This window comes from Cucumis melo, chromosome 1 (assembly GCF_025177605.1).
Source record: "Cucumis melo cultivar AY chromosome 1, USDA_Cmelo_AY_1.0, whole genome shotgun sequence".
NCBI lineage: Eukaryota > Viridiplantae > Streptophyta > Magnoliopsida > Cucurbitales > Cucurbitaceae > Cucumis > Cucumis melo.
Window position 1 is genome coordinate 31679142 of NC_066857.1, and position 25190 is coordinate 31704331.

Consider the following 25190-nt stretch of genomic DNA (forward strand, 5'->3'; position numbering starts at 1 on the left):
CTCCCATTCTCATAAAACTCATTACAGAGTGTAAGGCAATTATCTTTGAAATGATCCTAGAATCTGATTAAAAATTCGTATTTTGTTATGCCGAGACCACTGACCCATTCAAGGGAATTAGGAAGAACGCCTTGGTCATGAATCAATTCTGAAATCAAGCTGCGTCTTTTTTTTTTTGGCAGCAATGAAATGATGGAAGAAACTAGTATTTTCATCTCCTGATTTTAACCAATTCAACTTACTTTTTTGGATTCAATCTCTTTCCTCTCTCCTATAAATTGCTAGAAGATCCGATTTAATAGACAACTTCATAAGGTTGTCTAAGGATGACATGTTCAAAGATTCTTCCTTGATTTCTTCATCTACAAGAGCTTGAAGCAAATATTCTTCTTGGTTTTTTTCTGGCTCTTTCACTGTTCACATGCCAAGATTTCAGGGTGCTCTTTAAACTTCGAAGTTTTGAATAAATGACAAAGCCAACCCATTCTTGATGATTTCCCGAGGTTAAGGAATTTGTTATAATTTGCCAGCACCGCTTATCAAGCAACCAGCTGTTGCAAAAGCGAAATGGAGAGGGTCCCCATTCAAAAGCACCAGCTTCTAATAAGATGGGGCAATGATCTGAAGTGAGTCTTTCCTTTCGGGAGGCTCTGGTGTCGGCAAAGGATTCATCCCAATCAGCAGTTACTAGGAATCTATCCAGTAGAGAACGTGAGACTGACCTTCCTTCTCTAGACCATGTGAATTTGCCATTGGATAACGGAATTTCTAGCAACTTTGACTCTCTAATGAATCTTTTAAATTTTCTCATTCTCCTTGTTAATCTTCCTACTAAAAATCTCTCTTGTACCTTTCAAGTGATGTTGAAATCCCCCCCCCCCCCCACCAAACACCAAGCTCCTGTACAGAGGTCTGAAAGAAGAGACAACTCCGGCCAAATTTGGTTTCTATCTCGATAATGTGTTGGTCCATAGATGTTTGAAATCCAATATATTTTTCTATTGATTGTGCTGCATTTTATTGAAAGAGAATAGTCTCGTTTCAAAACTTCAACAACCGACAGCTCAGATTCATCCCACATAATCAGCAATCCTTCTAATCTTCCATTAGTTTCAACAAGGTCCCAACCAATTCCTTTTAACTCTATAGTGCCTTTATAATACAAGTGTCAATCACTTCTTTTTTGGTCTCCTGAATCAATACTAAGATTAACTTTCTTCAAAAGTTTATGTTAGAATTAGTGGGCTTAGCCCATTGGGAGATTTGCCTTACATACCAATAGTAAGGTAGGTGAGAATGACAGGTCCGAGACAGTTGTATTGGAAGATATGGTGAGTAGGGCAGTATTGATAGGGTCATTATCGACAGAGAGGACAAGATTAATGGGAACGAGGTTGTTGCTAAACATACTGAAAACGAAACTAAGTCAAACCATTCTAGAAATACTAGTATGATCCTTCTCTTGATCTTTCTATTGCAATGAGAAAAGGTACTAGGTCTTGTACAAAGCACTCCGTATCTAATTATGTGTCATACGAGAATCTCTCACCACAGTTTCGAGCTTTTACTGTCAGCCTTGACTCTACCACAATATCGAAAAATATTCACATTGCTTTAAAGTGTCTTGAATGGAAGAATGCTGTCACAGAAGAGATGAAAGCTCGTGAAAAGAATAACACTTGGGAGATTTGTGCTATACTCAAGGGACAGAAGCCTGTGGGATGCAAATGGGTGTTCACTCTCAAATACAAAGCAGATGGAACACTTGACAGACACAAGGCAAGGTTAGTTGCAAAAGAGTTTACTCAGACCTATGGTGTTGATTATTCAAAAACTTTTTCTCTCGTCGCTAAGTTGAATAATGTTAGAGTCCTTCTTTCTGTTACTGTAAACAAAGATTGGCCTCTATAACAGCTGGATGTTAAGAATGCTTTTCTGAATGGAGATCTAGTAGAGGAGGTTTACTTGAGCCTCTACCTGGCTTTGAAGCCCAGTTTGGTTAGCAGGTTTATAAACTCCAGAAATCCTTATATGGTTTGAAACACTTACCCAGAGTGTGTTTTGACAGATTCACTACCTTTGTTGATTCCCAAAGGTACAGTCAGGGATACTCTGATCATACTTCATTTACAAAAGTTTCCAAGACAGGGAAGATTGCAGTTCTGATAGTTTATGTGGACGACACCATTTTATCTAGAGATGATTAGGCAGAAATCTGTCAACTTAAGCAAAGAATGGGTAATGAATTTGAAATCAAGGATTTGGGAAATTTGAAATATTTCCTTGGAATGGAGGTGGCCAGATCTAAAGAAGGCATTTTCGTGTCTTAAATAAAATGCACTCTTAATTTGCTAACCGAGACAAGTATGTTGAGATGTCCTGCTGACACTCCTATTGAATTCAACTGTAAACTAGGAAACTCTGATGATCAAGTTCCAGTTGATAAAGAACAGTATCAGTGTCTTGTAGGTAAATTGATTTACTTATCCCATACTCGTCCTGATATTTCCTTTGCTGTGAGTGTTGTCAACCAGTTTATGCAGGCTCCCTATGAGGAACACAGGGAAGCTGTCAAAAGAATTCTGAGATACTTAAAAACAACACCTGATAAAGGGTTGATGTTTAGAAAGACAAATAGAAAGACCATTGAGGCATATACTGACTCGGACTGAGCAAGATCTATTGTTGATAAAAAGTCTACCTTCGGTTATTGTACCTTTGTTTGGGGCAATCTTGTAACTTGGAGGAGTAAGAAGCAAAGTGTTGTGGCCAGGAGCAGTGGTGAGGCAGAACATAGAGCTATGAGTTTGGAAATATGTGAGGAAATTTGGCTCCAGAAAGTCTTGTCTGATCTTCATCAGGAATGTGAGACTCTTTTGAAGCTCTTTTGTGATAATAAAGCCGCTATAAGTATTGCTAACAACCTAGTTCAGCATGATAGAACTAAACATGTAAAGATTGATCAGCATTTCATCAAAGAAAGACTTGACAGTGGAAGCATATGGATTCCGTACATCCCATCGAGCCGACAGGTTGCTGATGTCCTCACTAAGGGGCTTCTCAGACCAAACTTCGACTTTTGTGTTTGCTACTTGGACCTCATTGATATTTACGTCCCAACTTAAGGGGGAGTGTTAGAATTAGTAGGCTTAGCCCATTGGGAGATTTGCCTTAAATATTATTTTCTTTTTTTAATTTCTTTATACTTTTCTATTTATTCCCTCTTGTAACTATTTTATTATTATCAGAAAATAATAAAAAGAAAAATATCGTAGTTTTTCTCCCGGTACTCGGGTTTCCACATAAATTTGTGTGTTCTTTATCTCTACTTTCAATAGTTTTTTAATAGCCAATTGTTTCGATTGGCCCATGATTCCTCTAGTGTTTTATGATATAATCTTCATCCTTGCTACCTCTACCTTACATCAATTCAATTTCATAGGCTGCTAAGAATGGAACCAACTCTTGAGGGGGAAAGATACTTGGTGACTTGCACATAGTTTCTTTCTTTGGGGAGGAAAACAGTTTAGTAATATTTGGACTGAGAGAGTCACTGTCCTCTAATTTCCTAGTCTCTGTTTGAATTTTTTCTTCCTCAACTGGTTCAATTTTTGCACTACTTACACTGGTGACTGATTCAACTTCCATAATTTCATCTTCTGAGTTCTCTACTTTTTTTAGACAAGAAGTACCTTGCACAAAATTAGAGAACGAACCAGAAAGCTTGGAGGAGGATTGAAAAAATTTATTACTTAAAGAGGAAGGTAGTACTTATTTCGAAAAGAAGTTCTCCCCTTGATAAAGGTCTTGAGGTGCTTAGATAATTTTCTGGTATGAGTTGGAATGGCTTTCTTCGCGGAGGAGTTTCTATTATTGGAAGAGGCTGGTAATTTTAGTTGAGAACAAAAAACAGGGGATGACCCGAAAGTGAAGTTCTTAATGGAAGAGAGTACTCTGTTTCGTCCTCTAATTCGTTAGAATTCCAAAAGCCATTAGTTTTCTGAGTAATAAATTTCGTGGGGCCTACCATATGTGTGTCATCTTTTAAAAGGTCTGCTGGTATATTAAGTTGGAAAAAATCTGATTGGGGAGGGCTAAGTGAGCCGTTTTTTGAGGTATTAAATGGTCAGCTGGCTGTCTTTTTTTCTTTTTTTTGAGACCTAGGTTTCTCTCTCTTTCGGTGAAGTTTTTCCCCTTCTAAGCGCGTGGAGATGCCAACTATACCCAGATTTGAGTTTTGCATTCTGAAACGGAAAAGTCGGACGAGGATTCAAGGACTGAATCTCTTTCCGGCCGGTCAAGGTTTTCTTCTTCACCCCTCAGCTTCCTAAGTGCCTCAAAAGGATTCCTTGAGATGGATGGAGCATTCTGTTTGAGAAAATTCCTGATCTCTGGGAGGCCATCTCCCTGGAGTTCTTCATCTATCATTACTGAATTCAATTTACATAAATCAATAGGATTGGAAAAATCACTATGAAATAAATCATGTTGGATTATTGTTGGGACTTCTAAGGGTTCAAAATCCCCAAAATTAAGGAAAAAATTTCCTCAGGTCTCACTCTTTAATTCTATAGGCTCTTTTTGAAAGGTCTTCCTTGAGAATGGCCATTAAAGATAATACATAGCAAGCAACTAGTAGTTAGTAGTTACTAAATACATCAACTAGCTGATATTTTTTTTGATGAGGTCTGTTGAGGTATGAATATACTTTAACTTATCGTAACTTATTAGCTTGAGCTTTTAGGTCATTAGTGATTTAACATGGTATGACAAGGATTTTCCATGTTTTCAAATCCCATAATGTCACTTTCTGTTTAATGGTTATTTAATTTTTTAATTGGTGGGCTTTTTATATACTTTAGCTTAGAATTAGGGGGGAAGTTAATGAGTTAAGTTTATCATGTAATATCTAATTGTTGCGTTTGTTGATTATTGATTTGGCACTAGGCCCCACATTTACTTACGATTATAGAACATAGGTAAACAAACAACAATAAATGAATAAAATGTGGCACACTTTTCAAATTACTATCGATAGATTACGTTTTTAGGATAATAAACATGACCATGGTCTATAAGTTTTGTCGGTTTCTTTTCTATCCATTTTTTGTCCTTGTGCTTTCACATGGATATTTTCATAAATCTTGGCGCATACAAAACTTTGGGGCTACAAATTTTGCACTTAACTTAGGGGCTAGATTTTATGCTTAGAAGACTTGGGACGAAAGACAGGATCCATATTTCAGAACTTAATTGAATGTTTGGATTTCTAGATGTGGGGTCATTGTTCTTCATCTACTGAGACAGAAGCAGCCAATATCATTTTTATGTTTGTGTGAGATTTTATTCAAACAACTGATCTTATTCTCATTCACAGGAAAGTTTCGTCAGTGCTGATCTCATCTTGAACCGTAATAACTACGAATGGTGGTCCTTCCATGACATCCAGCCAATAAACGTCAGCGAATGTGGACGTTTCACTGGACCAGTAGCCTTTGTAATCTCTGAGGAAATACCACCTCGTGAGTCTTTTAAAGCATATGACATAGATCATTAATAGAACAAAGTTTCAAAATCATATTGCTAACCTTAACATTTCTTTCAGAGGGCATTCTGGGTGACACTCTCAGCAAGTTCAGCATCTGGGGACTTTACATAACCTTTGTTCTAGCAGTGGGCCGTTTTATAAGACTTCAATGCTCTGACTTGAGAATGAGAATTCCCTACGAGAATCTTCCTTCTTGTGACAGGTAATGTAACAAAATTCACTTTTGCAATCTATCTCTGCTTTTTTTATTCGAACATTAGTTTAAAAATATTACAATCAGGCTTTCAAAGAAAGTTTGAGTGCTTTTATTATATGTATAGAAACAAAACTTTTCATTGAAATGATGAGAAGAGACTGATACCGAAGATACAGTGAAATAAGAATAATGCGACGAATCCTTCTACAACAAAGAGTAAGATCTATGCAGAGAAAACTAAAGCAATCTGAATAATACTAATGAAAAAACGACCTTGGAAAAAAGTAGAATGCACTAAGTTTGGAGAGGGGACACCAAAACGTAAGGTCTATTCAGAGAAAACCACGAAGAGGGTTTGAGCAATCTCAAAAAAGAAAAAAAGAAAAAAGGAAAAAAAGCAAACAAACCAAGGAAGAGACTGGTGCTTTTATTATTTTCTATGATGATAACTGATAACTTGTTTGATTTATCTACATCCTCAATATGCTTTTGGTAAACTGCCCCTTCTAATATGAAATTAGTTATGTGTTCCAATAATGTTATAGGTTGATTGCCATTTGTGAAGACATATATGCTGCTAGAGCTGAGGGCGAGCTTGGAGTTGAAGAGGTCTTATACTGGACACTTGTGAAAATCTACAGGTCTCCACACATGCTGCTTGAATATACCAAAATAGATTAGACAGCAAAGTTCAAACAAACATTTACCAGATACCTAGATTGCGGTTATTGAACACGAAGCCTAGATATGAGTACGTATACAACTAACACCAATTATAGTAAAAGCCTACCTCGTGGTGATCGGCTCATTCTTGAGCACATGGTATGTTTCCATATTATCAGTTGAATACCAAGACAAAATGGATGATCGGGTTAGTGTAATGAAGAAGTTTCAGCTTCAAAAACAAAGGGATAAGGCTTTCTTACTAATTCTGCAAGTAAATGTAGGTTTGAGAGGTTTGTTTTTCATTTTTTTTCTTTTAGTTGTTTATATAGTCTAGATGTTGACTTTACTTAAATTAAAGAGGCAGTTTCTTAATTGCACAATTACTTATTATGGATTATTATTGTATCCACTTCTTTTGTTGATGTTCAATCACCGCTAAAAGTAAAGTAAATAGAATTAAGATCGATGGTATTTTTCATTTTATAGTTATTGAACTAAAAAAATCACACTGTACTAAACAACTTTAAAGTGTTTATCATCAGATATTAGCATCATCTCTTTGTGCTCTTATATCACTATATAATGTCAGCAAGCACGAGTAAGATACTTTTAATGTAGCAAAATGTGTTGTCATCGTATTAGTGACATACGTGAATGAATTATCCAGCAATGGTCAGAAACCCAATGATGGCAGGCTTCATGGTTGTGGAACACCTACGGTGGGTGGGGTGGTGTTAGGTGCCTTTGGGTGTCCAACATGAACACTGTTGGGTATGAAGACCTCATTATAATTTTCGATTTAACAAATCGAGCTAATCCCAAACTTATTCGAACGAGGGGCTTGTATATGGTAACTTTTTAAGTGAAACAAATGTTTTAAGAGCTTAGAAGATAATCTCGAAGTAAATATTGATTAGATAAATGTGGATTTGGAAAAAAACTTGGAGCAGGGAGCACTCTTAGTAAGAGCATTCCTAATTGAGTTTTTTTTAATCTTTTCTAGAAAAATAAGTACTTTTAATTACACTATAGAAACTTAAAGATTATTTTTAACCAACTACAAATATTTTGAGAAACTATCAATTTTAACTTAAACTTAGCAAGAAATAGCGATTCTTACTCGTGCATCTAGATGAGTTTTGCAATTTCTAACTTCAAAATTTAACAATTGTAGTTATAAAAATTTAGGAATTAAATTGATATTTATCCGAAGTTTAAGAATTAAAAGTGATCTTTAATTGAAAAATAGACAAATAGATAAAAATTATTGAAAGCAATTAACAACCCGAGACTTACATGGAAACCCGAGAATCGGGAGAAAAACCACGATACTTTAGTTTTTATTATTTTTCTTATGAACAAAAACAATAGGTACAAAGGGAGAATAAATAGAGTACAATAGGAATAAGAAAGGAAAAGATTTAGGAAATATTTAGGAAATAAAATCTTATATTTTATTCTTTCCAAAAGTACTAATTCTAACACTCCCCCTCAAGTTGGGAGGTAAATATCAATGAGTCCCAACTTGCTAACGCAAAGGTCGAAGTGTGGTCGGAGAAGCCCCTTGGTAAGAACATCAGCAATCTGTTGGCTTGAAGGAATGTACGAAATACATATGCTTCCACTGTCAAGTCTTTCTTTGATGAAATGCCGATCAATCTCAACATGTTTAGTTCTATCATGTTGAACTGGGTTGTTAGCAATACTAATAGCGGCTTTATTATCACAAAAAAGCTTCAATGGTGTCTCACATTCCTGATGAAGATCTGACAAGACTTTCTGGAGCCAAATTTCCTCAAATATTCCCAGACTCATAGCTCTGTATTCAGCCTCAGCACTGCTCCTAGCCACAACACTTTGCTTCTTACTCCTCCAAGTTACAAGATTGCCCCAAACAAAGGTACAATAACCGGAGGTAGACTTTCTATCAATAACAGATCCTGCCCAATCTGAGTCAGTATATGCCTCAATGGTCTTTCTATTTGTTTTTCTAAACATCAACCATTTACCAGGTGTATTTTTCAAGTACCTCAGGATTCTATTAACAGCTTACATATGTTTCTCATAGGGAGCCTGCATAAACTGGCTGACAACACTCACAGCAAAGGAAATATCAGGACGAGTATGGGATAAGTAAATTAATTTACCTACAAGGCGCTGATATTGTTCTTTATCAACTGGAACTTGATCATCAGAGTTTCCTAGTTTACAGTTACATCCCAACATACCTGTCTCGGTTAGCAAATCAAGGGTGTATTTTCTCTGAGACACGGAAATACCTTCTTTTGATCTAGCCACCTCCATTCCAAGAAAATATTTCAGATTTCCCAAGTCTTTGATTTCAAATTCATCACCCATTCTTTGCTTTAGTTGACTGATTTCTGTTTGATCATCTCCAGTCAAAACAATGTCATCCACATAAACTATTAGAATAGCTATCTTTCCTGTCTTGGAAGCTTTTGTAAATAAAGTATGGTCAGAGTGCCCTTGACTGTACCCTTGGGACTTGACAAAGGTAGTGAATCTGTCAAACCATGCTCTCGGAGACTGTTTCAGACCATATAGAGATTTTTGGAGTTTACACACCTGCTGACCAAATTGGGCTTCAAATCCTGGTGGGGGGCTCATGTAGACTTCCTCCACAAGGTCTCCATTCAAAAAAGCATTCTTAACATCCAGCTGGTATAGAGGCCAATCTTTGTTCACAGCAACAGATAGCAGGACTCTAACAGTATTCAATTTAGCAACTGGAGAAAAAGTTTCTGAATAGTCAATACCATAGGTTTGAGTGAACCCCTTTGCAACTAACCTTGCCTTGTGACTATCAAGCGTACCATCTGCTTTTTATTTGAGAGAGAATACCCATTTGCATCCTACAGTTTTATGTCCCTTGGGTAGAGCACAGATCTCCCAAGTTCTATTCTTTTCGAGAGCCTTCATCTCTTCCATAACAGCATTCTTCCATTCAGGACACTCTAGAGCAGTGTAGATATTTTTCGGTATTATTGTAGAGTCAAGGCTTGCTGTAAACGCTCTAAACTGTAGAGAGAGATTATCATAGGAAACATAGTTGCAAATGGGATGTTTAGTGCATGATCTGGTACCTTTTCTCAATGCAATTGGAATGTCAAGAGAGGGATCATGCTCATCAAGTTTTCTTGTATGACCCTGTTCAGCTTCATCGTTACTGGTTTCTATTCTAACCTCAGTCTCATCATCACGGTTCTTTTCTTCCATATTTTCAAGAACAGCAACATCAGACTTGTCATTCTCACTCATTGTATTATTAGTACAAGGTTTTGTAGGGTTTTCCATACCTTGGTCTCGAGGAGGTTCGAAATTTTGGACTGGAGCCGGCGGTTGACTAGTGGGGGACCCAACTTCCTTTCTGAGATTCCTCCTGTAATATGTTTTCCAGGGAACTTGGTTTATGGGTAAGATTATGGGATGAGGATCAATGTCAGACACGGTAATAGGAGTAGGTTCAACAAATTCAAAGGTGCTGTTAGACTCTTCACTCACATTCTCCCCCTGAAGATGGCTAACAGGAAAGTAGGGTCGGTTTTCACCGAAAGTAACGTCCATAGTGACAAAATATTTCCTAGACGGCGGGTGAAAACATTTATAACCGCATTGGTGAAGGGGATACCCAACAAACACACAGGTCTGAGCCCGAGGGGTAAATTTGGTCTGATTAGGGCCGAAATTATGGACATAGGCGGTGCACCCAAACACACGAAGAGGAACCTCAGAAACAAGACGAGTAGAGGGGTAAGACTCCTTAAGACAATCTAAGAGAGTCTGAAGGTGGAGGATACGAGAAGGCATTCTATTGATTAAGTGAGCAGCTGTAAGAATAGCATCTCCCCACAGGTATGATGGAAGGGAAGTGGAAAGCATAAGTGAACGGGCTACTTCCACAAGGTGTCGGTTTTTTCGTTCGGCCACTCCATTTTGTTGAGGAGTGTAGGCACATGAGGTTTGGTGAACAATCCCCTTGAAGGCTAGAAATTCACTAAGGTTATGGTTTTGGAATTCCCGACCATTATCACTTCGAAGAATTGCAATTTTTGTATGAAATTGTGTTTTGATAGTATGATAGAAGTTTTGGAAAATGGATGGAACCTCGGATTTATCTGTGATAAGGTAGACCCAGGTAAGACGGATATGGTCATCAATGAAAGTTACAAACCACCGCTTTCCCGAGGAGGTGGTGACCTTGGAAGGACCCCAAACGTCACTATGGATGAGGTTAAATGGTTGTGTAGGTTTATATGGTTGTGAGGGAAAAGAGACTCGATGTTGTTTAGCCCGGATACACACATCACAAGATAGAGAAGAGACATCAAGTTTAGAAAAAAGGTGGGGAAATAAATATTGCATATATGTAAAGTTTGGGTGGCCCAGTCGAAAATGCCACAACATACAGTCTTGTTCAGAAGTGATAAAGTAGGATGACAGTAAACTAACCCTAGACAAACTACTACATGAGGTATCATCATCAAGGATGTAAAGTCCCCTGCTATGCCGGACAGTGCCAATCGTCCTCCCCGAGCTCATGTCCTGAAAATAAATCGATTCAGGTAAGAAGATAGCTTTACAATGCAACTCACGAGTGATCTTGCTTATAGATAACAAATTGTAAGACAGCTTAGGGACATGCAAAACATTCTGGAGAGCAAAACCGTCAAAGGGAACTATTTGTCCTTTGCCAGCGATCGGAGCTAGAGAGTCATCGGCTATTCAGATTTTTTCATTACCGGCACACGGGGCATATGAGATAAAGTGTTCCGAAGAACCTGTCAAGTGATCTGTAGCCCCCGAGTCTAAGATCCAGGGATTCTTCCCATCAACGCTAATAAGCCCAAGGGACTGAGGCATACCTGACTGAGCAATGGCACCCAGAGTCGGAGTCTTGGTCTGGCTCGCAGTAGGATCCGTTGATTGAGAAGTGCTAGCAGGTGTAGTCTCACTAATGTAGGCACGTCCTGAGTTCTGTTTCTCGTTGGAGGACCGTTTCTTACCTCCTGGGAGACGACCGTGGAGTTTCCAACACTGATCCTTGATGTGCCATTGTTTCTTGCAGTGCTCACACATAGGAATTGACTTCCCATTATTCTTGTCACTGTCATGATTTGAGGACCGAGCGCTAAAGGCAGCGGAGTCAATGGTAGGGGTAGTCAATACACCCATGGCATTAGTGCGATCATCTTCCAGGCGAACTTCAAAACAAACTTCCATTAGGGAGGGAAGAGGTCTTTGTCCGAGTATACGACCACAAACATTATCAAATTTGGGATTAAGTCCTGCAAGGAAGTCATAAACACGGTCAGCCTCTTCAAGTTTAGCATATTGTGTACTGTCATTTGGTGTGTCCCAAACTGTCTCTCTGCACAAATCCATCTCTTGCCAGAGGAGAAAGAGCTTGTTAAAATAGGTAGTTACGTCCAGGGTCCCTTGTTTGCAATTATGGACCTGTTTTCGCAGTGTATATAACCGAGAGGCATTCTGTCGTTTCGAGTAAAGGGTCTGAGTTGTATCCCACAAATCTTTTGCTGTGGCTGCATATAGTAGAGGCTTGCCGATCTATGGTTCCATACTATTAATCAGCATGGACCGAATAAGTGAGTCCTCTCCTTTCCAGAGTCGTTCCAAGGCGTCTCCTGGTGGAGGACGTACAGTCTCTCCAGTTAAGAATCCGAACTGGTATCGACCTTCGAGGAACATCTTTATTGATTGGGACCAAGAAAAATAATTTTGACCATTTAATTTTTCGCCTGAAAAATTCCCTGTAGACGAACCCAAAGAGCCAGTTATATAATTTGACTGTGAATTAGGGAACGAAGTTACCGGGTTCTTGGAATACATCGGCAATTCGGTTGGTTTGGAATGCGTTGAAGATTCGCCCGCTTCAATGTCCGATCTGTTTTGGGGTTGATCAATTCCGTTACCAGAAAACAGCGGTTGTTGTAAAGAGTGAACGTACAGCTGCTGCTTACTGTACTGATTTGACAGATTTACGGTTGAGGGTTGCTGTCCGGAGCTCGTAAACGGCGCGTGAGGATGCGGATGGCCGAAAGGGTTTGACGGTTGGACATTTGACGGCGCGTAGAAGGGAACGGGATGGGCGGTGACGTGAAACGACGGCGGCGCGTGAATCATCTTCTGGTCAGACGGCGGCGCGTACGGCTGCGGAACCACTCCTGTTGGGTAGATCAGCGGTTTCTGTAGGTTCTGGAGCAGTTTCTCCATGGCGGCGTCCACGGCGGCGGCGATTCCGGCGACGGGTTCAGTTTCGATCTGGGTTTCTCCTAGGTTATTTTCTAGGGTTTCGTTATTGCTTTGCTCTGATACCATATTGAAAGCAATTAACAACAACCCGAGACTTACGTGAAAACCCGAGAACCGGGAGAAAAACCACGATACTTTAGTTTTTATTATTTTTCTTATGAACAAAAACAATAGGTACAAAGGGAGAATAAATAGAGTACAATAGGAATAAGAAAGGAAAAGATTTAGGAAATATTTAGGAAATAAAATCTTATATTTTATTCTTTCAAAAAGTACTAATTCTAACAAAAATAATAGAAAATTTATCTTAAATGAGAACTTTTGAAAGTATTTACAAAATATCATAATGGAAAATTTATCTAAAAATAATAAATGTTCTAATACCTAATAGAAATGAATTGTTGATACATATGTATATATTAGAAAAATGAATTGTTTAAAGGGATTGCATGAGATTGAGCCTAATTATTGTCCATTCTTACCTACAGTTCGCCATGTTTATGGGATAAAATGGATTTGTCTTCCTAGACATTTGTCACTGCTCATTGCTCACGTCAAATTCACTCAAGTCCAACACAATCTTCAGACAGTCATCAAACATGGCCATATGATACAATATACCCCAACTCTCCTCATAAGTGAAAAAGAAGATGGTAAAAATAATAGTGGAGAATCATCATTCTACATTTTAACTCAATATCAAATCATTCACAAGGGTTAAGATCAACACTAGAATGCTACGAGCAAATCCCAAGTGATATTCATTCGGTATAGGCAGATTCATTCTTTGTTTTCTTAATTCTTTTGGCACTGCTGCTATTTAAACCCTCTTTCAAGATGCTTTCAGGAACAGTTTCTTCCATTATTTTTGGGACAGCAAAACTGAAGTTTGAAAGAGCTATATCTTTGTATTGAGGATTTGCTTGTACAAAAGCTAATATCTCTGTTGGAGATCTCACTGTCTTCCCTGTGGGTGTAACATAGTAAGCATCAAATTTAGTGAAGTTCTTTCTCAGCACTAAACGTCTAGTGAAACCTTCTGGGGTTTTTGGGATGTTGGGTTTATCAATTCCCCATGTTCGAGTTGTATCATAGTTAATATCGGGAGGATCTTCGCAAGAAGTATCGGTTTTCCTTTGGCAAGTGAAAGGTTCTTCTATCATTCTGCTTCTAATATCCTCATACTCCTCTTGGGTACTTATTAACCTCCATTTGAAGCATTCCTCACATTGCACAGCAAATAGACTCACTGGGACTCGTGTTGACTGTAAACAGAAACCAATAGCACCTTAGATTACACCAAAAGAGGCTTTTAATAACTTCCTGGACTTCTTGTTTATAGTTGCAACAATCAATGCGACAATAAAAGAAAATCCTTTGCAAGTGTTAAATTAAAAGTTGTAGGAGTTGCACTTAAAGAAATCCAATCGGCAAACACATGAGACTCAGAAATTCACTTCCATCTCTAACTTTCGCTTCTGTTTGAGTAAAACAAATAAAGAAGCGTGTGTCCACCACTAACTACAAAATGCTTTCGAGCCCAAACTAACAGGATCAATGTCATAATTACAAAAATGGTAGTGACCAATGCCCACAAAGAAGCATTGAACCTCTAACACTGACTTTGAATTGGAAACACTGTCCAAATTGATCCATCAAAAAGATACTTGGGCATCTAAAATTAGCACAAAGAGGCTTACCAATTCCCATGAACTAAAATTTTTCATAAAACTCACTACAATCTAAGTTAAAACAGAGAAGATCATATGCAAAGCAAACGCTGAAAAACTAAATGAATAGAAATGAGTGTCCCAGAACAGCTGACTTTGAATTTCAAAATAACTTCCCCACAGCCATTGCCAACAAATATTTTAACTCCCTTGGTCTTTGATGAATTTCTTTAAGACTATGTTTAAATGAGCATTAATTCTCACACAACAGATGGACCCACAAACCAATATCAAGTTCAATTAAACCGCTTTTTTCCATAATTAAGCAAAACTCAACTAATTATATCCCCATTCAAATCTCCTATTTCCGAGAAATTATTGCAGGAGACTGCTCCAATGTAACCGATAATTTCGCACCCTTGATTATAGCCATTTTTCCAGTATTTTCCAATCATCAGAATTTAAGGGTCACAATTCCCCGGAAGGCAAATGAGAGATAATTGAAATTATTGAATGAATCCGATCATGAGAAAACTATGGAGGATATATATAAAGAATAAATTGGAGGAAGAGAATAGAGTCTCCGGCGTACCTTTATCGGCGTCTTGGGAGGCCTGGCGGCCGCGGCCATTCATCCGACGATCCTCTCTCTCCGTCTATGGCGCAATCTCTAATAACAAACCTTAATAATAAATTGTGTTTTAAAGAAGAATTAATTAATTTTTCGGGAAGAAGCTGCTGTGTTAAATGAATAATCATACATTCATAATTTAGTTAAATCATAAGCTAAGAAGTTCTAAAATTTATGGCCAAATAATTTAACCCTAACCCTAAATTAATACTTATATTAATTTAAATCATAAGCTTTTATAATTAGATCAAATTAAATCTAAAATTTAGATAAATATATCAATTTAAACTATGATTTCTCACAAGAAATATATCAAATTAAATCTAAATTTTACATAAATACATCAATTTAAACTATGATTTTTCCACGAGTATATTTAAATAAAACACAATTGAGAATCTAAATTAATACAATTAAATAAGTTAAGGTAAATTGAGACATTTATGAAAGGAGATAGTTGCAAATATAACAATTAGATTAAAAATATTAGCATATATAGTAACATTTAAAAAAAATGCAAATATAACAATACTTGTCAAAGCCTATCGACATGTTGTAAATATTGGTTTGTCAGTGATAGATTATAAGAATTTTCGATGATATGTTTTGATAAATTTTGTTATATTTGTAATTTATAAAAGTGTTATTATATACTTAATCATAATGATTAGTAAAATTGTTGCCTATTACAATTACGTTTAAAATAATACAATTATTAGTTTGAGGTTTGAATTTATACAATTTTTCTCAAATCAATATAATTATTAGTTCAAGATCTAAATTAATATAATTTATGGTGTGAATCGATATTTTTCCAGATTTTATCAATGGGCTTTTTCTATAAGAAACAAAAATGCTAAATAGACTTTATGTGGTACTTTTTCTCTGCATAAATCTTTTATTGCTTTTTTGAGTTTTTTGCTAAAATTATATATATGGAATTACAAATATAAAAATAGGGCTTTTTCCAAGTTTTTTTAGAAAAGAAAATAGTGACATGTTTCTTCATTGATGGGATGGGTCATTATTGTCTTTGATGATGAGTTGAGGATCTTGTGGAGCTGTGGACATTTTTTTTTTTTTTTAACTGAAAAAATTATTATGGATTTTGAGCATTGTGGTTAATTATATTCTACTAAATGGTGTACAATGGATTGAAATTGAATGAATGAAAAAATAGATGAAGACAATGAACATATATATACAATAAATTGGGAGAATCAATGAAGCAGAAATGAATGAAATAAAAAAGTTAAAAACTTTAAGCTTACCAGAGCGAGGAGAAGTAGAAAAGAAAAGAATGAGCAGTGAAATAAGATGATGAATGCCTGAGAAGTAATATTACTAATATATTATGCGTATGAGTCGCAAAGGCTCGAAGCTTAGATGGAGAAAGAGAGGGAAACGAATAGAATGTTTTGAAAAGAGAGAGAAATATCAGGAGAGAGAGAGAGTGAAACTAATACAATGTTTTGAAGAGAGAAAGAAATATGAGGATGAATATCAATTTCTAAAAACTATATATATATATATATATATATTTATATACCTTTAATTAGCTAAATAAAGTAAGGTTAGTCTAAAAGCTAACACAGTATTTTAACCCAACAAAGAGAGAAAGAACACGGGTAGGCTTGAGAGGAAGAAGACGCCGGCTGGGCTGGGAAGGGAACACCGCTTGGGCGGAAGGAACGCGTGGCTTACGGCTTGGACGAAAAGCGGCTCACGGCTCCGACGGAAGGGCGCGCCTCACGGCTCGACAGAAGGAGCACGGCTTACGGCCCGGACGGAAGAGGCACGACTTACGACTCGGATGGAAGGGGCGCGACTCACGGCTCGGATGGAAGGGGCGCGGCCCACGGCTCGGATGGAAGGGGCGCAGCTCACGGCTTGGACGAGGGGGCACGGCTCATGGCTCAACGAAAGGGCACGGCTCACGCCTCGGACGGAAGAGGCGCGGCTCACGGCTCGGCAGAATGGGAACGACTCACAGCTCATATGAGGGGGCGCGACTAACGACTCTGCGGAAGGACGCGGCTCACTGCTCGGAAGGAGGCTTGGAGATGGAAGGGGATGCTCACGGCTCCCGGACGCCACGACTTAGATAGAGCGCACGACTTGCTAGAGGAGACAATTACCAGCGCGGACAAGGAGGAAAAGCTCAACTGAATTTAAAGATCAACTCAATATTTGTTTGTCAACAAATAATAATAATAATAATTAAAGTAAGTTAGGGGAAAGAAAATTAGGGTTTTAAAGAATCAAATACAGGACCTCGTCTATATTCTGGTATGGTTTTTACATGTTTCTTCTTTAACCATGTTTGATCGATGGAGGAGCGATTAGGATCCCAAAGTTCTTCATCCATTGGTCGGAGAGGGTAGATGGGGTGGGTGGGAGAGATTCCAGTGATAGATCTAGGGGGATAGGGAGGAGGGCGGAGGAGGTGGTGAGGGAGATTGGGGAGGCATGTGAGAGATGGGGGATATTTCATATGGTGAACCACGGGATTCCAAATGGGGTGATAAAGAAGGTGTTGGAAGCCATTGGAGAATTCCATGAGCAACCAAAAGAAGAGAAGATGAAATGGTACTCAAGGTATCCCTCACAAAAGGTTAAGTTTTATTGTAATGGAAATCTTCTAATTTCAAATACAGCAAGTTGCATTGGAGGGACTCCATATCCAATACACACATTATTATTATTATTATTATTATTATTATTATTATTATTATTATTATTATTATTATTTTAAATTCAAAATTAAATCCAATACAGTTTTTAAAAAAGTTTATAAATATAGCAAATTTTATATTCATCTGTAAGATCACAAAACTAACATAGGTTTAGGGCTCAAACTCTCTCAACATTATGTCGGTGTATAATTGGTTTTATACATATGTATGTAAAATTGAGAAACCACTTTTTTTATATAAATTATTAAATTATAAGTTGAAAATATCAATTAAAACTTCAATCGAAATGTTTGAAAATTTTAAAGGTCCAATTTAATCTTTCGAGACTCTAAGACTAGATGTGTACATATTATAAGTGAAACCATCTTTACTTTTTGCATTTAAATATGTCAATATTTGATTTTAGTGTACGTAGTTCTTAATAAATCTTAAATTTAATCCTTGAGAGTTAATTGTTATGGAAGTTGATTAACTAATAATAACATTCCCACAAGAAGCAAAGGTTAATTTACATGTTTAAATATTTCTTTAAAAAAATCAGTATAAATTAAAAATTGTTATATATATATATATATATATATATATATATATTATTTTATTAATTTGTGAAAAATGGCCAGCTGATAAACTTATAAGTGTAAGTTAAAAGAATTGTGGTTTAACTACGGCCTGTTTATTAAACTCATTTAGTTTTTGGTTTTTGTTGTTTCTTTTCTTAATTTTATGCAAGTTTAGTAACTTAGATACAAAAACAAAAATCTTCATTTTTCATTTTTCATTTTTCTTCCTAATTTTAAAGATAAATTTCTTGTTTTAAAATAAGAAAAATAAATTAGTTACCAAACATATTCATATTTTGAAAACAAAAGAACATAAAATGAATTAGTAACCAAAACAACACTACAAAATTAAAAACTATATGTTTATAGGATTGGCTCAATTTGTTGAAGTTAGAAAGTCTAATAAAGAATTTTCCACAACACAAATATACAAGTTTTCATTTTCTTTGTTTTATATTTAACAATTAATTATTTTAAATCTAATTTGCGTGATTAGGGCACTGAGGTCGATATGTCCGAGTGGTTAAGGAGACAGACTTGAAATCTGTTGGGCTTCGCCCGCGCAGGTTCGAACCCTGCTGTCGACGCTCTTTTTACTTTTTCCTTTCTTTTCTTTTTTTCTTATTTTTCTTTTTTCTTTTTCAATTTTCAATTTTTCTTTACACAATTTCAAATTTAAATTCGCAATGTGTTCTAATGATCTAAATAGTGAAAATAATTAAAAGAGTTAGAACGTGAAAGATATTGATTTTGTGGTTTTCATCAACAAGGGCCAAATAAACCATGTCAGTTAGTTATCAAAATTATCCTAAAAAAAAAAAAATAGAAATCTATGTTCTAAAAGAATTTGTATATTAAAGAAAACTATTATTAGTTAAATTCTTTTGACAAAACTAAAAATGTTTTAAAAAATATTTAATGATTACATTAGACCTATAACCTACTATTTCTTTTCAATTACTTTTAAATTAATTTTTGCCGGCTTATAACATTTCAATTATAGATATTCCTACATGAAGAGAATTGATAATTTATCACAACTATTGTAACTGTTACAAATATGGTTATTAATTAACCTTAAATGAATAGAATAGAAAAAAAGTGACATCAACATAATGCAAAGTTGATATCTTGAATACTATACGGAATTGAACGTTTAATACTATAGTACATATTTATAAGTAATCTAATTATATTTATGATTTAGGCCCTCCTTATCAAAATCATAATGAAAATTGGCAGAATCGTAATTGAATTTTTTTATTAATTAATTATAATTAGCTTAAATTGCAAACATAATTATTTATATTTTTTATCACGTTTACTTGAAATCATGAATACTGTTACCATTCTTAATTAGAGAATCAAACGGTAACGGAATCAGTAAAGTAAATTATCCATAAAGTGACATGACAATGTCCAATAAGAGCCCAAATGGTTAAGATCAGCTCAAAGCCCATAGTATACACAAGCTCTTGCGGCCCACTTAAGAACACTCAGAACAACGAGAGAAGGTTTACGAAAGCGCAACCCTCGCCGTCGACGGCCGCCCTCTCATTCTCAGGTGAACTCTTTGCGCCTTCTTCAACGGTAGCTTATGAATGCGTGTTCAGTATAGGTTATACCTCTTCTTAGAACTTCAATGCAAGTTCCAGTATCATTTCCTTCAAAACGTCTTGTATGGTTAATGAATTGCTGTTTCTTTCTTCTCTAATCGTTTATGTGTGATTCTCTCAAGTTCAGAATGCAGAGATCGTTAAGTTTTGCCAGTCAGCTCGTGAAGAGGCGAGGATTTTCGACGAATTCTGAGAAAATTGTAGCTAATGTACTGTTCGAGAGGCTGCCAATTGTGATTCCGAAGATTGACCCCGTGGTCTATGCATTTACGGAGTTCCGGTACGTTGTTTTTGCTTGTGTTTCATTTTTGGATTGAAAGAGTTGCTGTATCTTGATTTGATTTTCATCCGGATAGGGAGTATTTCTTATTTATTTCTTATTTCGATCGTTCAGCTTTGCTCGATTGTCTTCAGGTTTAGGTGGCAACAGCAATATCGACGCAAATATCCTGACGAATTTTTAGATAAAGCTGATGCCAGGTATATTTTTTTATCATTTTGTTTGGCTACGTCAAGTATAGAGTTTTGGTTTATGCATTGTTTTAACTTGACTTTCTCTTTGAACTCTTTTAATTCTTGTGACATTTTAAAGCATCAAGTTCTAGAGAGTGCTCTTTTAGTCTATTTTTTCATTTTGTCAAACATCATTATTCACAACAATGTGATATTAGTTATCATATTTCAGCTTATTTCATTCTTAAAAGTGCTAGACAATACTTTTGTGGGCTACTCTACTAGGGGCACCAGTTGATTCCAAACTTTGAGCAAGAAAATTTTTTGTGGAAGTAAAGAACGCCTATGTTACATAACTTTAAGTACCAATGAAATTTAATTATCAAAAGGACGACATTGGCTGACGATTGAGGAAAGTTGGTTTCAGTCCCTAATTACAACAGACTGCAAATTTCTAATGTGATTTGTTACACTGAGGTAATAACTTTTTCGTTCTCTTGGAAGTTGGAACTAACAACTTTTGGTACCGGAAGCAATTACAGAAAGTTACCAGTTATTGGTGTTAAACTTTATGACTTCCTTGGAGCCTTCTAAGATGAAGTTTTATGTTGATAAATCTTAGGGCTTTCTTTAGTAGTGAGCTCAGTATAATGTAGCTTTTGGGTGATCAATTTATATTTTCTTTGAATTATTTGCATGGATTATCTGGGTGGAGGATGACCAACTCTATAACGCGTTTTTCCTTAATTATATAAGTGCATGTTTATTGTCAAATGGGTGTTGGCGGTACTTGAATTTCGTATATATTACTACCACTCTAGCGCAATGTCATATGCCCGTAGGCCATTACATAATTTATATTTTGAAGGCTTTATCTCATGTTGCTATCAGTTTTCAGTTGGCTAATTGATGGAGCTTATTGAGCCAACACTGGATAAATGAGAATACATGGTTTTTCTTTCTTTTGGTAATTGTATGACTCAAGCTGCTGATAACAGGGGAAAAGGTGACTACCAAATTGATTATGTTCCAGCTCCACGGATTACTGAAGCTGACAAAACAAACGACAGGAAGTATGCAATCTCTTCTTTTTTTATTTTTTCTTTATTTTTTTTCCGTCTCTCTCCCTCTCTCTTTAATATAACTTGGAATTGATTGATTGAAGGTTTCTTTGTCCATGCAACGTCACTATTGAGTGAAAAGAAACACAATCTATGAGTTTTCTTTTCTTTCTTTTTTCTTTTTTTTCCTTCTCCCTCCCTCTCTCTTTAATATTACTTAGAATTGATTGATTGAAGGCTTCTTTGTCCATGCAACGTCACTATTGAGTGAAAAGAAACACAATCTATGAGTTTTTGTTCTTGTTCATGCTAAATAATCTTCATTGTTGTGACATTTCTTCCCTGCAATTGTTTGTGGCACCTTGCAGTTCTTTTGTGTTTGTTTGAACATATTCTCGTTTCTTATAGAAAAACAAAACAAAATAACACTTCTATATCCCAATATTGCACATTGCATATCAAGCTCATGCGCATGCTGCTCTGTTAGGTGCTTTCAACTCATTTATTTTAGTGAAGCGCTCTTACATCTTTGAAACATAGTTCTACTTAGTTTTTATGATGACTGATGAAACTTGTTTTAGCCTTGGGGAAATCCCTTTCATTTGATTCATGTTAAAATTTCCAGATATCGTTGGATATCCAATAAATGTTAAAATTTTGTATTGCTTTGTTTCTATATCAGGCTATTGATGTCTTTCCTACTCTACAACTGAAGTTTCTAGGTGGTGTCTCTTAAATACAGAGACTCCCTTTTCTCGTTGTTTATTTAGAGTTCAGGCTATCTGATCCAAGTCATTAGTTTGCTACATTCTAAGCTCGAAATTGAGATTTACATTCTGGTTACTTGAATTGTTCTCTCCTTCTAGGTCACTGAAAAGAGCACTTGACAGAAGACTTTATCTTCTTCTCTATGGTCCCTCCATTGGGGCACCTGACGAGAAACCCATCTGGCACTTTCCAGAAAAAGTTTACGAGACCGAGGAGACATTACGTAAAGTAAGAGTTGGCTACCGGTACTCTTCAGTTCTATTTTTCATCATTTTTTACCCTTCTGACTTTCAAGTTCTACAGTGTGCAGAGTCTGCCTTGAAGTCCGTCCTTGGAGATCTTTCTCATACATATTTTGTTGGTAATGCTCCAATGGGTCATATGGTTGTACCACCTACAGAAACTGCACAAGTTCCAACTTTGAAGGTATATATCTTCTACTAAAAAATTTATATCATATAATAACTTCAAGCATCAGCAACTGGAATCGGTTAAAATATCATTTTGACCTCTTTACTTTGGAATTTGTTCTGCTTTAGTTTATGTATTTTCAATAAATCTTAAATTTAGTCCTTAAGAGTTATTTTTAAAAATTTGAAAGTGTAGGAACTAAAATGGAATAGATCCCAAATTACATGAATGAAACCGAAGTTCGTACTTGAACGCTGAGTATATAGTACAATGAGGTCATTTTATGTGTTTGCTTAAACGAAATCTCTCCTGTTTGCCAGCGATTCTTTTTTAAATCTCAAGTGGTTGCAACCGATAAATTCGATATTGGGAAATGTGAAGATTTTGTATGGGTTACAAAGGATGAATTGTTGGAGCATTTTCCTGATCAAGCGGAGTTTTTCAAGAAGATGATCATCAGTTGATGTTAGTAGATTGACGATAGGAAGCCTCACATAGATTGCCTCAATCAACAAATTTATGGTCAGGATGTAAGTGGCGTAGAGGATTTGAGTTATGAAATTTTAAATTAAGGGTTTGAGGCTGGAGGTTTTGTTTGTTGTTCTGAATGTAAAATGGACGAATGAGGATACCAATTTGGAATCAGTATTTAGGCAATTTCCTCTTTGCTGTTTCTTTGATTATTGGACAATCAGAATAAATGGTTCGATCCTCTTATTCTGATTTCTCGAACCAACAATAGCAATTGCAAAATTTGAATATAATGACTTTTTTTGGCACAACATTTTCATTTTAAGAGTGTTTATACACATGTCTTTGTCTTAGGTGCACAATTCCTTTTTCATCTATCCTTGCCGATCAAAATATCAATATTGATATCGATATCGAGATTTCAATATTAAGGATATATATGTATATCCTCTCTCTATATATATATAGTTATATTTTACAATCAGGTATAAAAGATACCAAAAATATATGTTGATGTTTAATATTGATATGAAACCTTTCAATCTATTGATATATTTTGTTGATAAATATTTTCATCCTCGGTCCCTTCTCATGTTTCAAATAACTTCTTGATCACCATGATTTTGATGTTAAACTCTTTAGTCTAATTCCAATTTTGCTTATAACTTGCAAGTAATATTTTGTTACTTTGAACATTTTGCGCAAACACTATCATTACTAATTTGTTATTATTTTTTCCTTAAGTTGGAAATTAGTAATTTCTTTTTTGTTTGTATTTATATTTAAATCTTCATCATCACCAACCTTCTTTTTTTTTGATGTAACAAATAGCTACATTGATATTTGAACTCTTTTACACTTTTAGATTCAACATTGACACAAATGAATTAACCTTTTCGTTATATATTAAACATACTAACTAACTTGCTTAAAAAAATCATAAAATATTTATTTAATAATTTAAATATTTGTTTAACTTTTTTTTGTTATTATATTCTTTTCAAAATATTTTTTGGCTCACTTTTTATGGATATTTGCATTAATGTTTATGCAAAATCAAGACCTTGGATTTTTTTTTTTTTTTTTGTTGTTGGTACCAACATTTTTTTTGGTATTCATTATCAATATTTTAAATTATGGTAAGAGGTATGTTATAAAGTAACACGTATCTTAAGGGCCTTGATCAATTGAATCTTCTATTTCGAGGATTTTGTTTTCTGGGATGAAATGTTCTAAAAGAGGAATTGTAGTATATAACAAGTTTTTGTCTAAATATGGTTGATTTGGGGCATTCAAATGATAAGACAATACAATTGAAACTGTTCAATGCAAATGTTGAATGGGTTAATTTTTTTTTTTTTTTATTTTATTGTTGTTGGGTATGGTTTTGAGTTGAGTATACATATGTTTTGAGTTTATCAAATTTTAATAATTAATCACGTATTGCAGATAAATTCAAGTGTTTAAAATAATAAGAGAAAAAATAGTAACTTAACAACCCAACCACACCAAACTTGAATTTTATGGATCGGATTAGGGTTGGCCAAGGTTAAAGATAATGTTCAAGTCTTTCAAGCAGCTAACATGATTTATTCAAAGTTTTGGTTTGAAAAAGAAAAGATTCATCTCATGTACAATCTTATGATTGATCAAAACGAGCTTGTTTCAACTAGCATGTAGTATGTGTTTGCGATTACGAGGTTTGTGATTCAAAATCGATAGATAAGTGAACAATTGTATCAACTCGTCATTTTAGCTTAAGTTTTTTATAGTAAACATTTCTTTTAAATTCTTAGCTATATTTTCTAGACTTAAATATACTTTTTCATATCATCATGACCATCATTTGCCAGTTTAATTTTGAGAGCGATAACTTTGTTGCTCATGATTTAATTTTTCAATCTATTAGTTTTAAATTTGATAGTTATTATCAATTATAGCTTTTAATTTGAGAGATTCGAGAAGAAGCATTCCATCATTAACAAATAAAAAGTTACGATGATATCAACCGATAGCAGTTATCAATAATAACAATTGCAAGTGACAGTGTCTATTACTAATAATTTCTTTATTCTTTTATTTTAAAAATTAAGCTTAAAAATATTTTTTAATTTCGAAAAGTTTGAATTCAAGTCCCTAAAAAAAGGAAAAG

The 25190-nt window shown here is 35.4% G+C and overlaps 3 protein-coding genes and 1 non-coding gene across 7 annotated transcripts in view; 3 read left to right on the plus strand and 1 right to left on the minus strand.

The window, feature by feature from the left end:
* The window catches only part of LOC103492709 (piezo-type mechanosensitive ion channel homolog), a 48057-nt gene extending 41093 nt beyond the window's left edge, over nt 1-6964 (plus strand). For both annotated transcript variants that reach the window (XM_051086842.1, XM_008453184.3), the window contains 3 exons: nt 5378-5522; nt 5606-5750; nt 6290-6964. In XM_051086842.1, coding sequence (XP_050942799.1) covers nt 5378-5522; nt 5606-5750; nt 6290-6425 — 426 coding nt within the window. In that variant the 3' untranslated portion in view covers nt 6426-6964. The remainder of the gene's footprint in view (nt 1-5377; nt 5523-5605; nt 5751-6289) is intronic.
* Nucleotides 6965-13309: 6345 nt separating this feature from the next.
* Nucleotides 13310-15142, minus strand: LOC103492710 (methyl-CpG-binding domain-containing protein 4). The gene is made up of 2 exons (XM_008453185.3): nt 14964-15142; nt 13310-13966 (listed from the first exon to the last, which is right to left on the minus strand). Exons 1-2 carry the CDS (start codon nt 15000-15002, stop codon nt 13463-13465), a joined length of 543 nt encoding a protein of 180 aa, XP_008451407.1. The 5' UTR covers nt 15003-15142; the 3' UTR covers nt 13310-13462.
* Nucleotides 15143-18763: 3621 nt separating this feature from the next.
* Nucleotides 18764-18845, plus strand: TRNAS-UGA (transfer RNA serine (anticodon UGA)). Its single transcript has one exon. It is a non-coding gene; the product is annotated as a tRNA-Ser (tRNA).
* Nucleotides 18846-19700: 855 nt separating this feature from the next.
* Nucleotides 19701-23349, plus strand: LOC103492711 (54S ribosomal protein L17, mitochondrial). 3 transcript variants are annotated; one of them, XM_008453188.3, is made up of 7 exons: nt 19701-19822; nt 20002-20154; nt 20289-20354; nt 21326-21400; nt 22255-22384; nt 22460-22582; nt 22888-23349. In XM_008453188.3, the coding sequence occupies exons 2-7, from the start codon at nt 20003-20005 to the stop codon at nt 23029-23031; spliced, it is 690 nt and encodes a 229-aa protein (XP_008451410.1). In that variant the 5' UTR covers nt 19701-19822; nt 20002; the 3' UTR covers nt 23032-23349. The 3 variants fall into 3 exon arrangements, with proteins under 3 accessions (XP_008451410.1, XP_016901078.1, XP_008451408.1); XM_017045589.2 differs by having other exon boundaries at nt 19703-19822; nt 19997-20154; XM_008453186.3 differs by having other exon boundaries at nt 19727-19876.
* The last annotated feature ends 1841 nt before the right edge of the window (nt 23350-25190 follow it).

Bases quoted from the DNA above. Each gene is read 5' to 3' on its own strand.
- LOC103492711 (XM_008453186.3), top strand. The intron at 20,155-20,288 runs GTACGTTGTTTT...GATTGTCTTCAG, and splicing joins TATGCATTTACGGAGTTCCG to GTTTAGGTGGCAACAGCAAT. The intron at 21,401-22,254 runs GTATGCAATCTC...CTCTCCTTCTAG, and splicing joins GACAAAACAAACGACAGGAA to GTCACTGAAAAGAGCACTTG.
- LOC103492710 (XM_008453185.3), bottom strand. From the start codon at position 15,002: ATGGCCGCGGCCGCCAGGCCTCCCAAGACGCCGATAAAG. The intron at 13,967-14,963 runs GTACGCCGGAGA...TTCTGTTTACAG, and splicing joins CTCCCAAGACGCCGATAAAG to TCAACACGAGTCCCAGTGAG.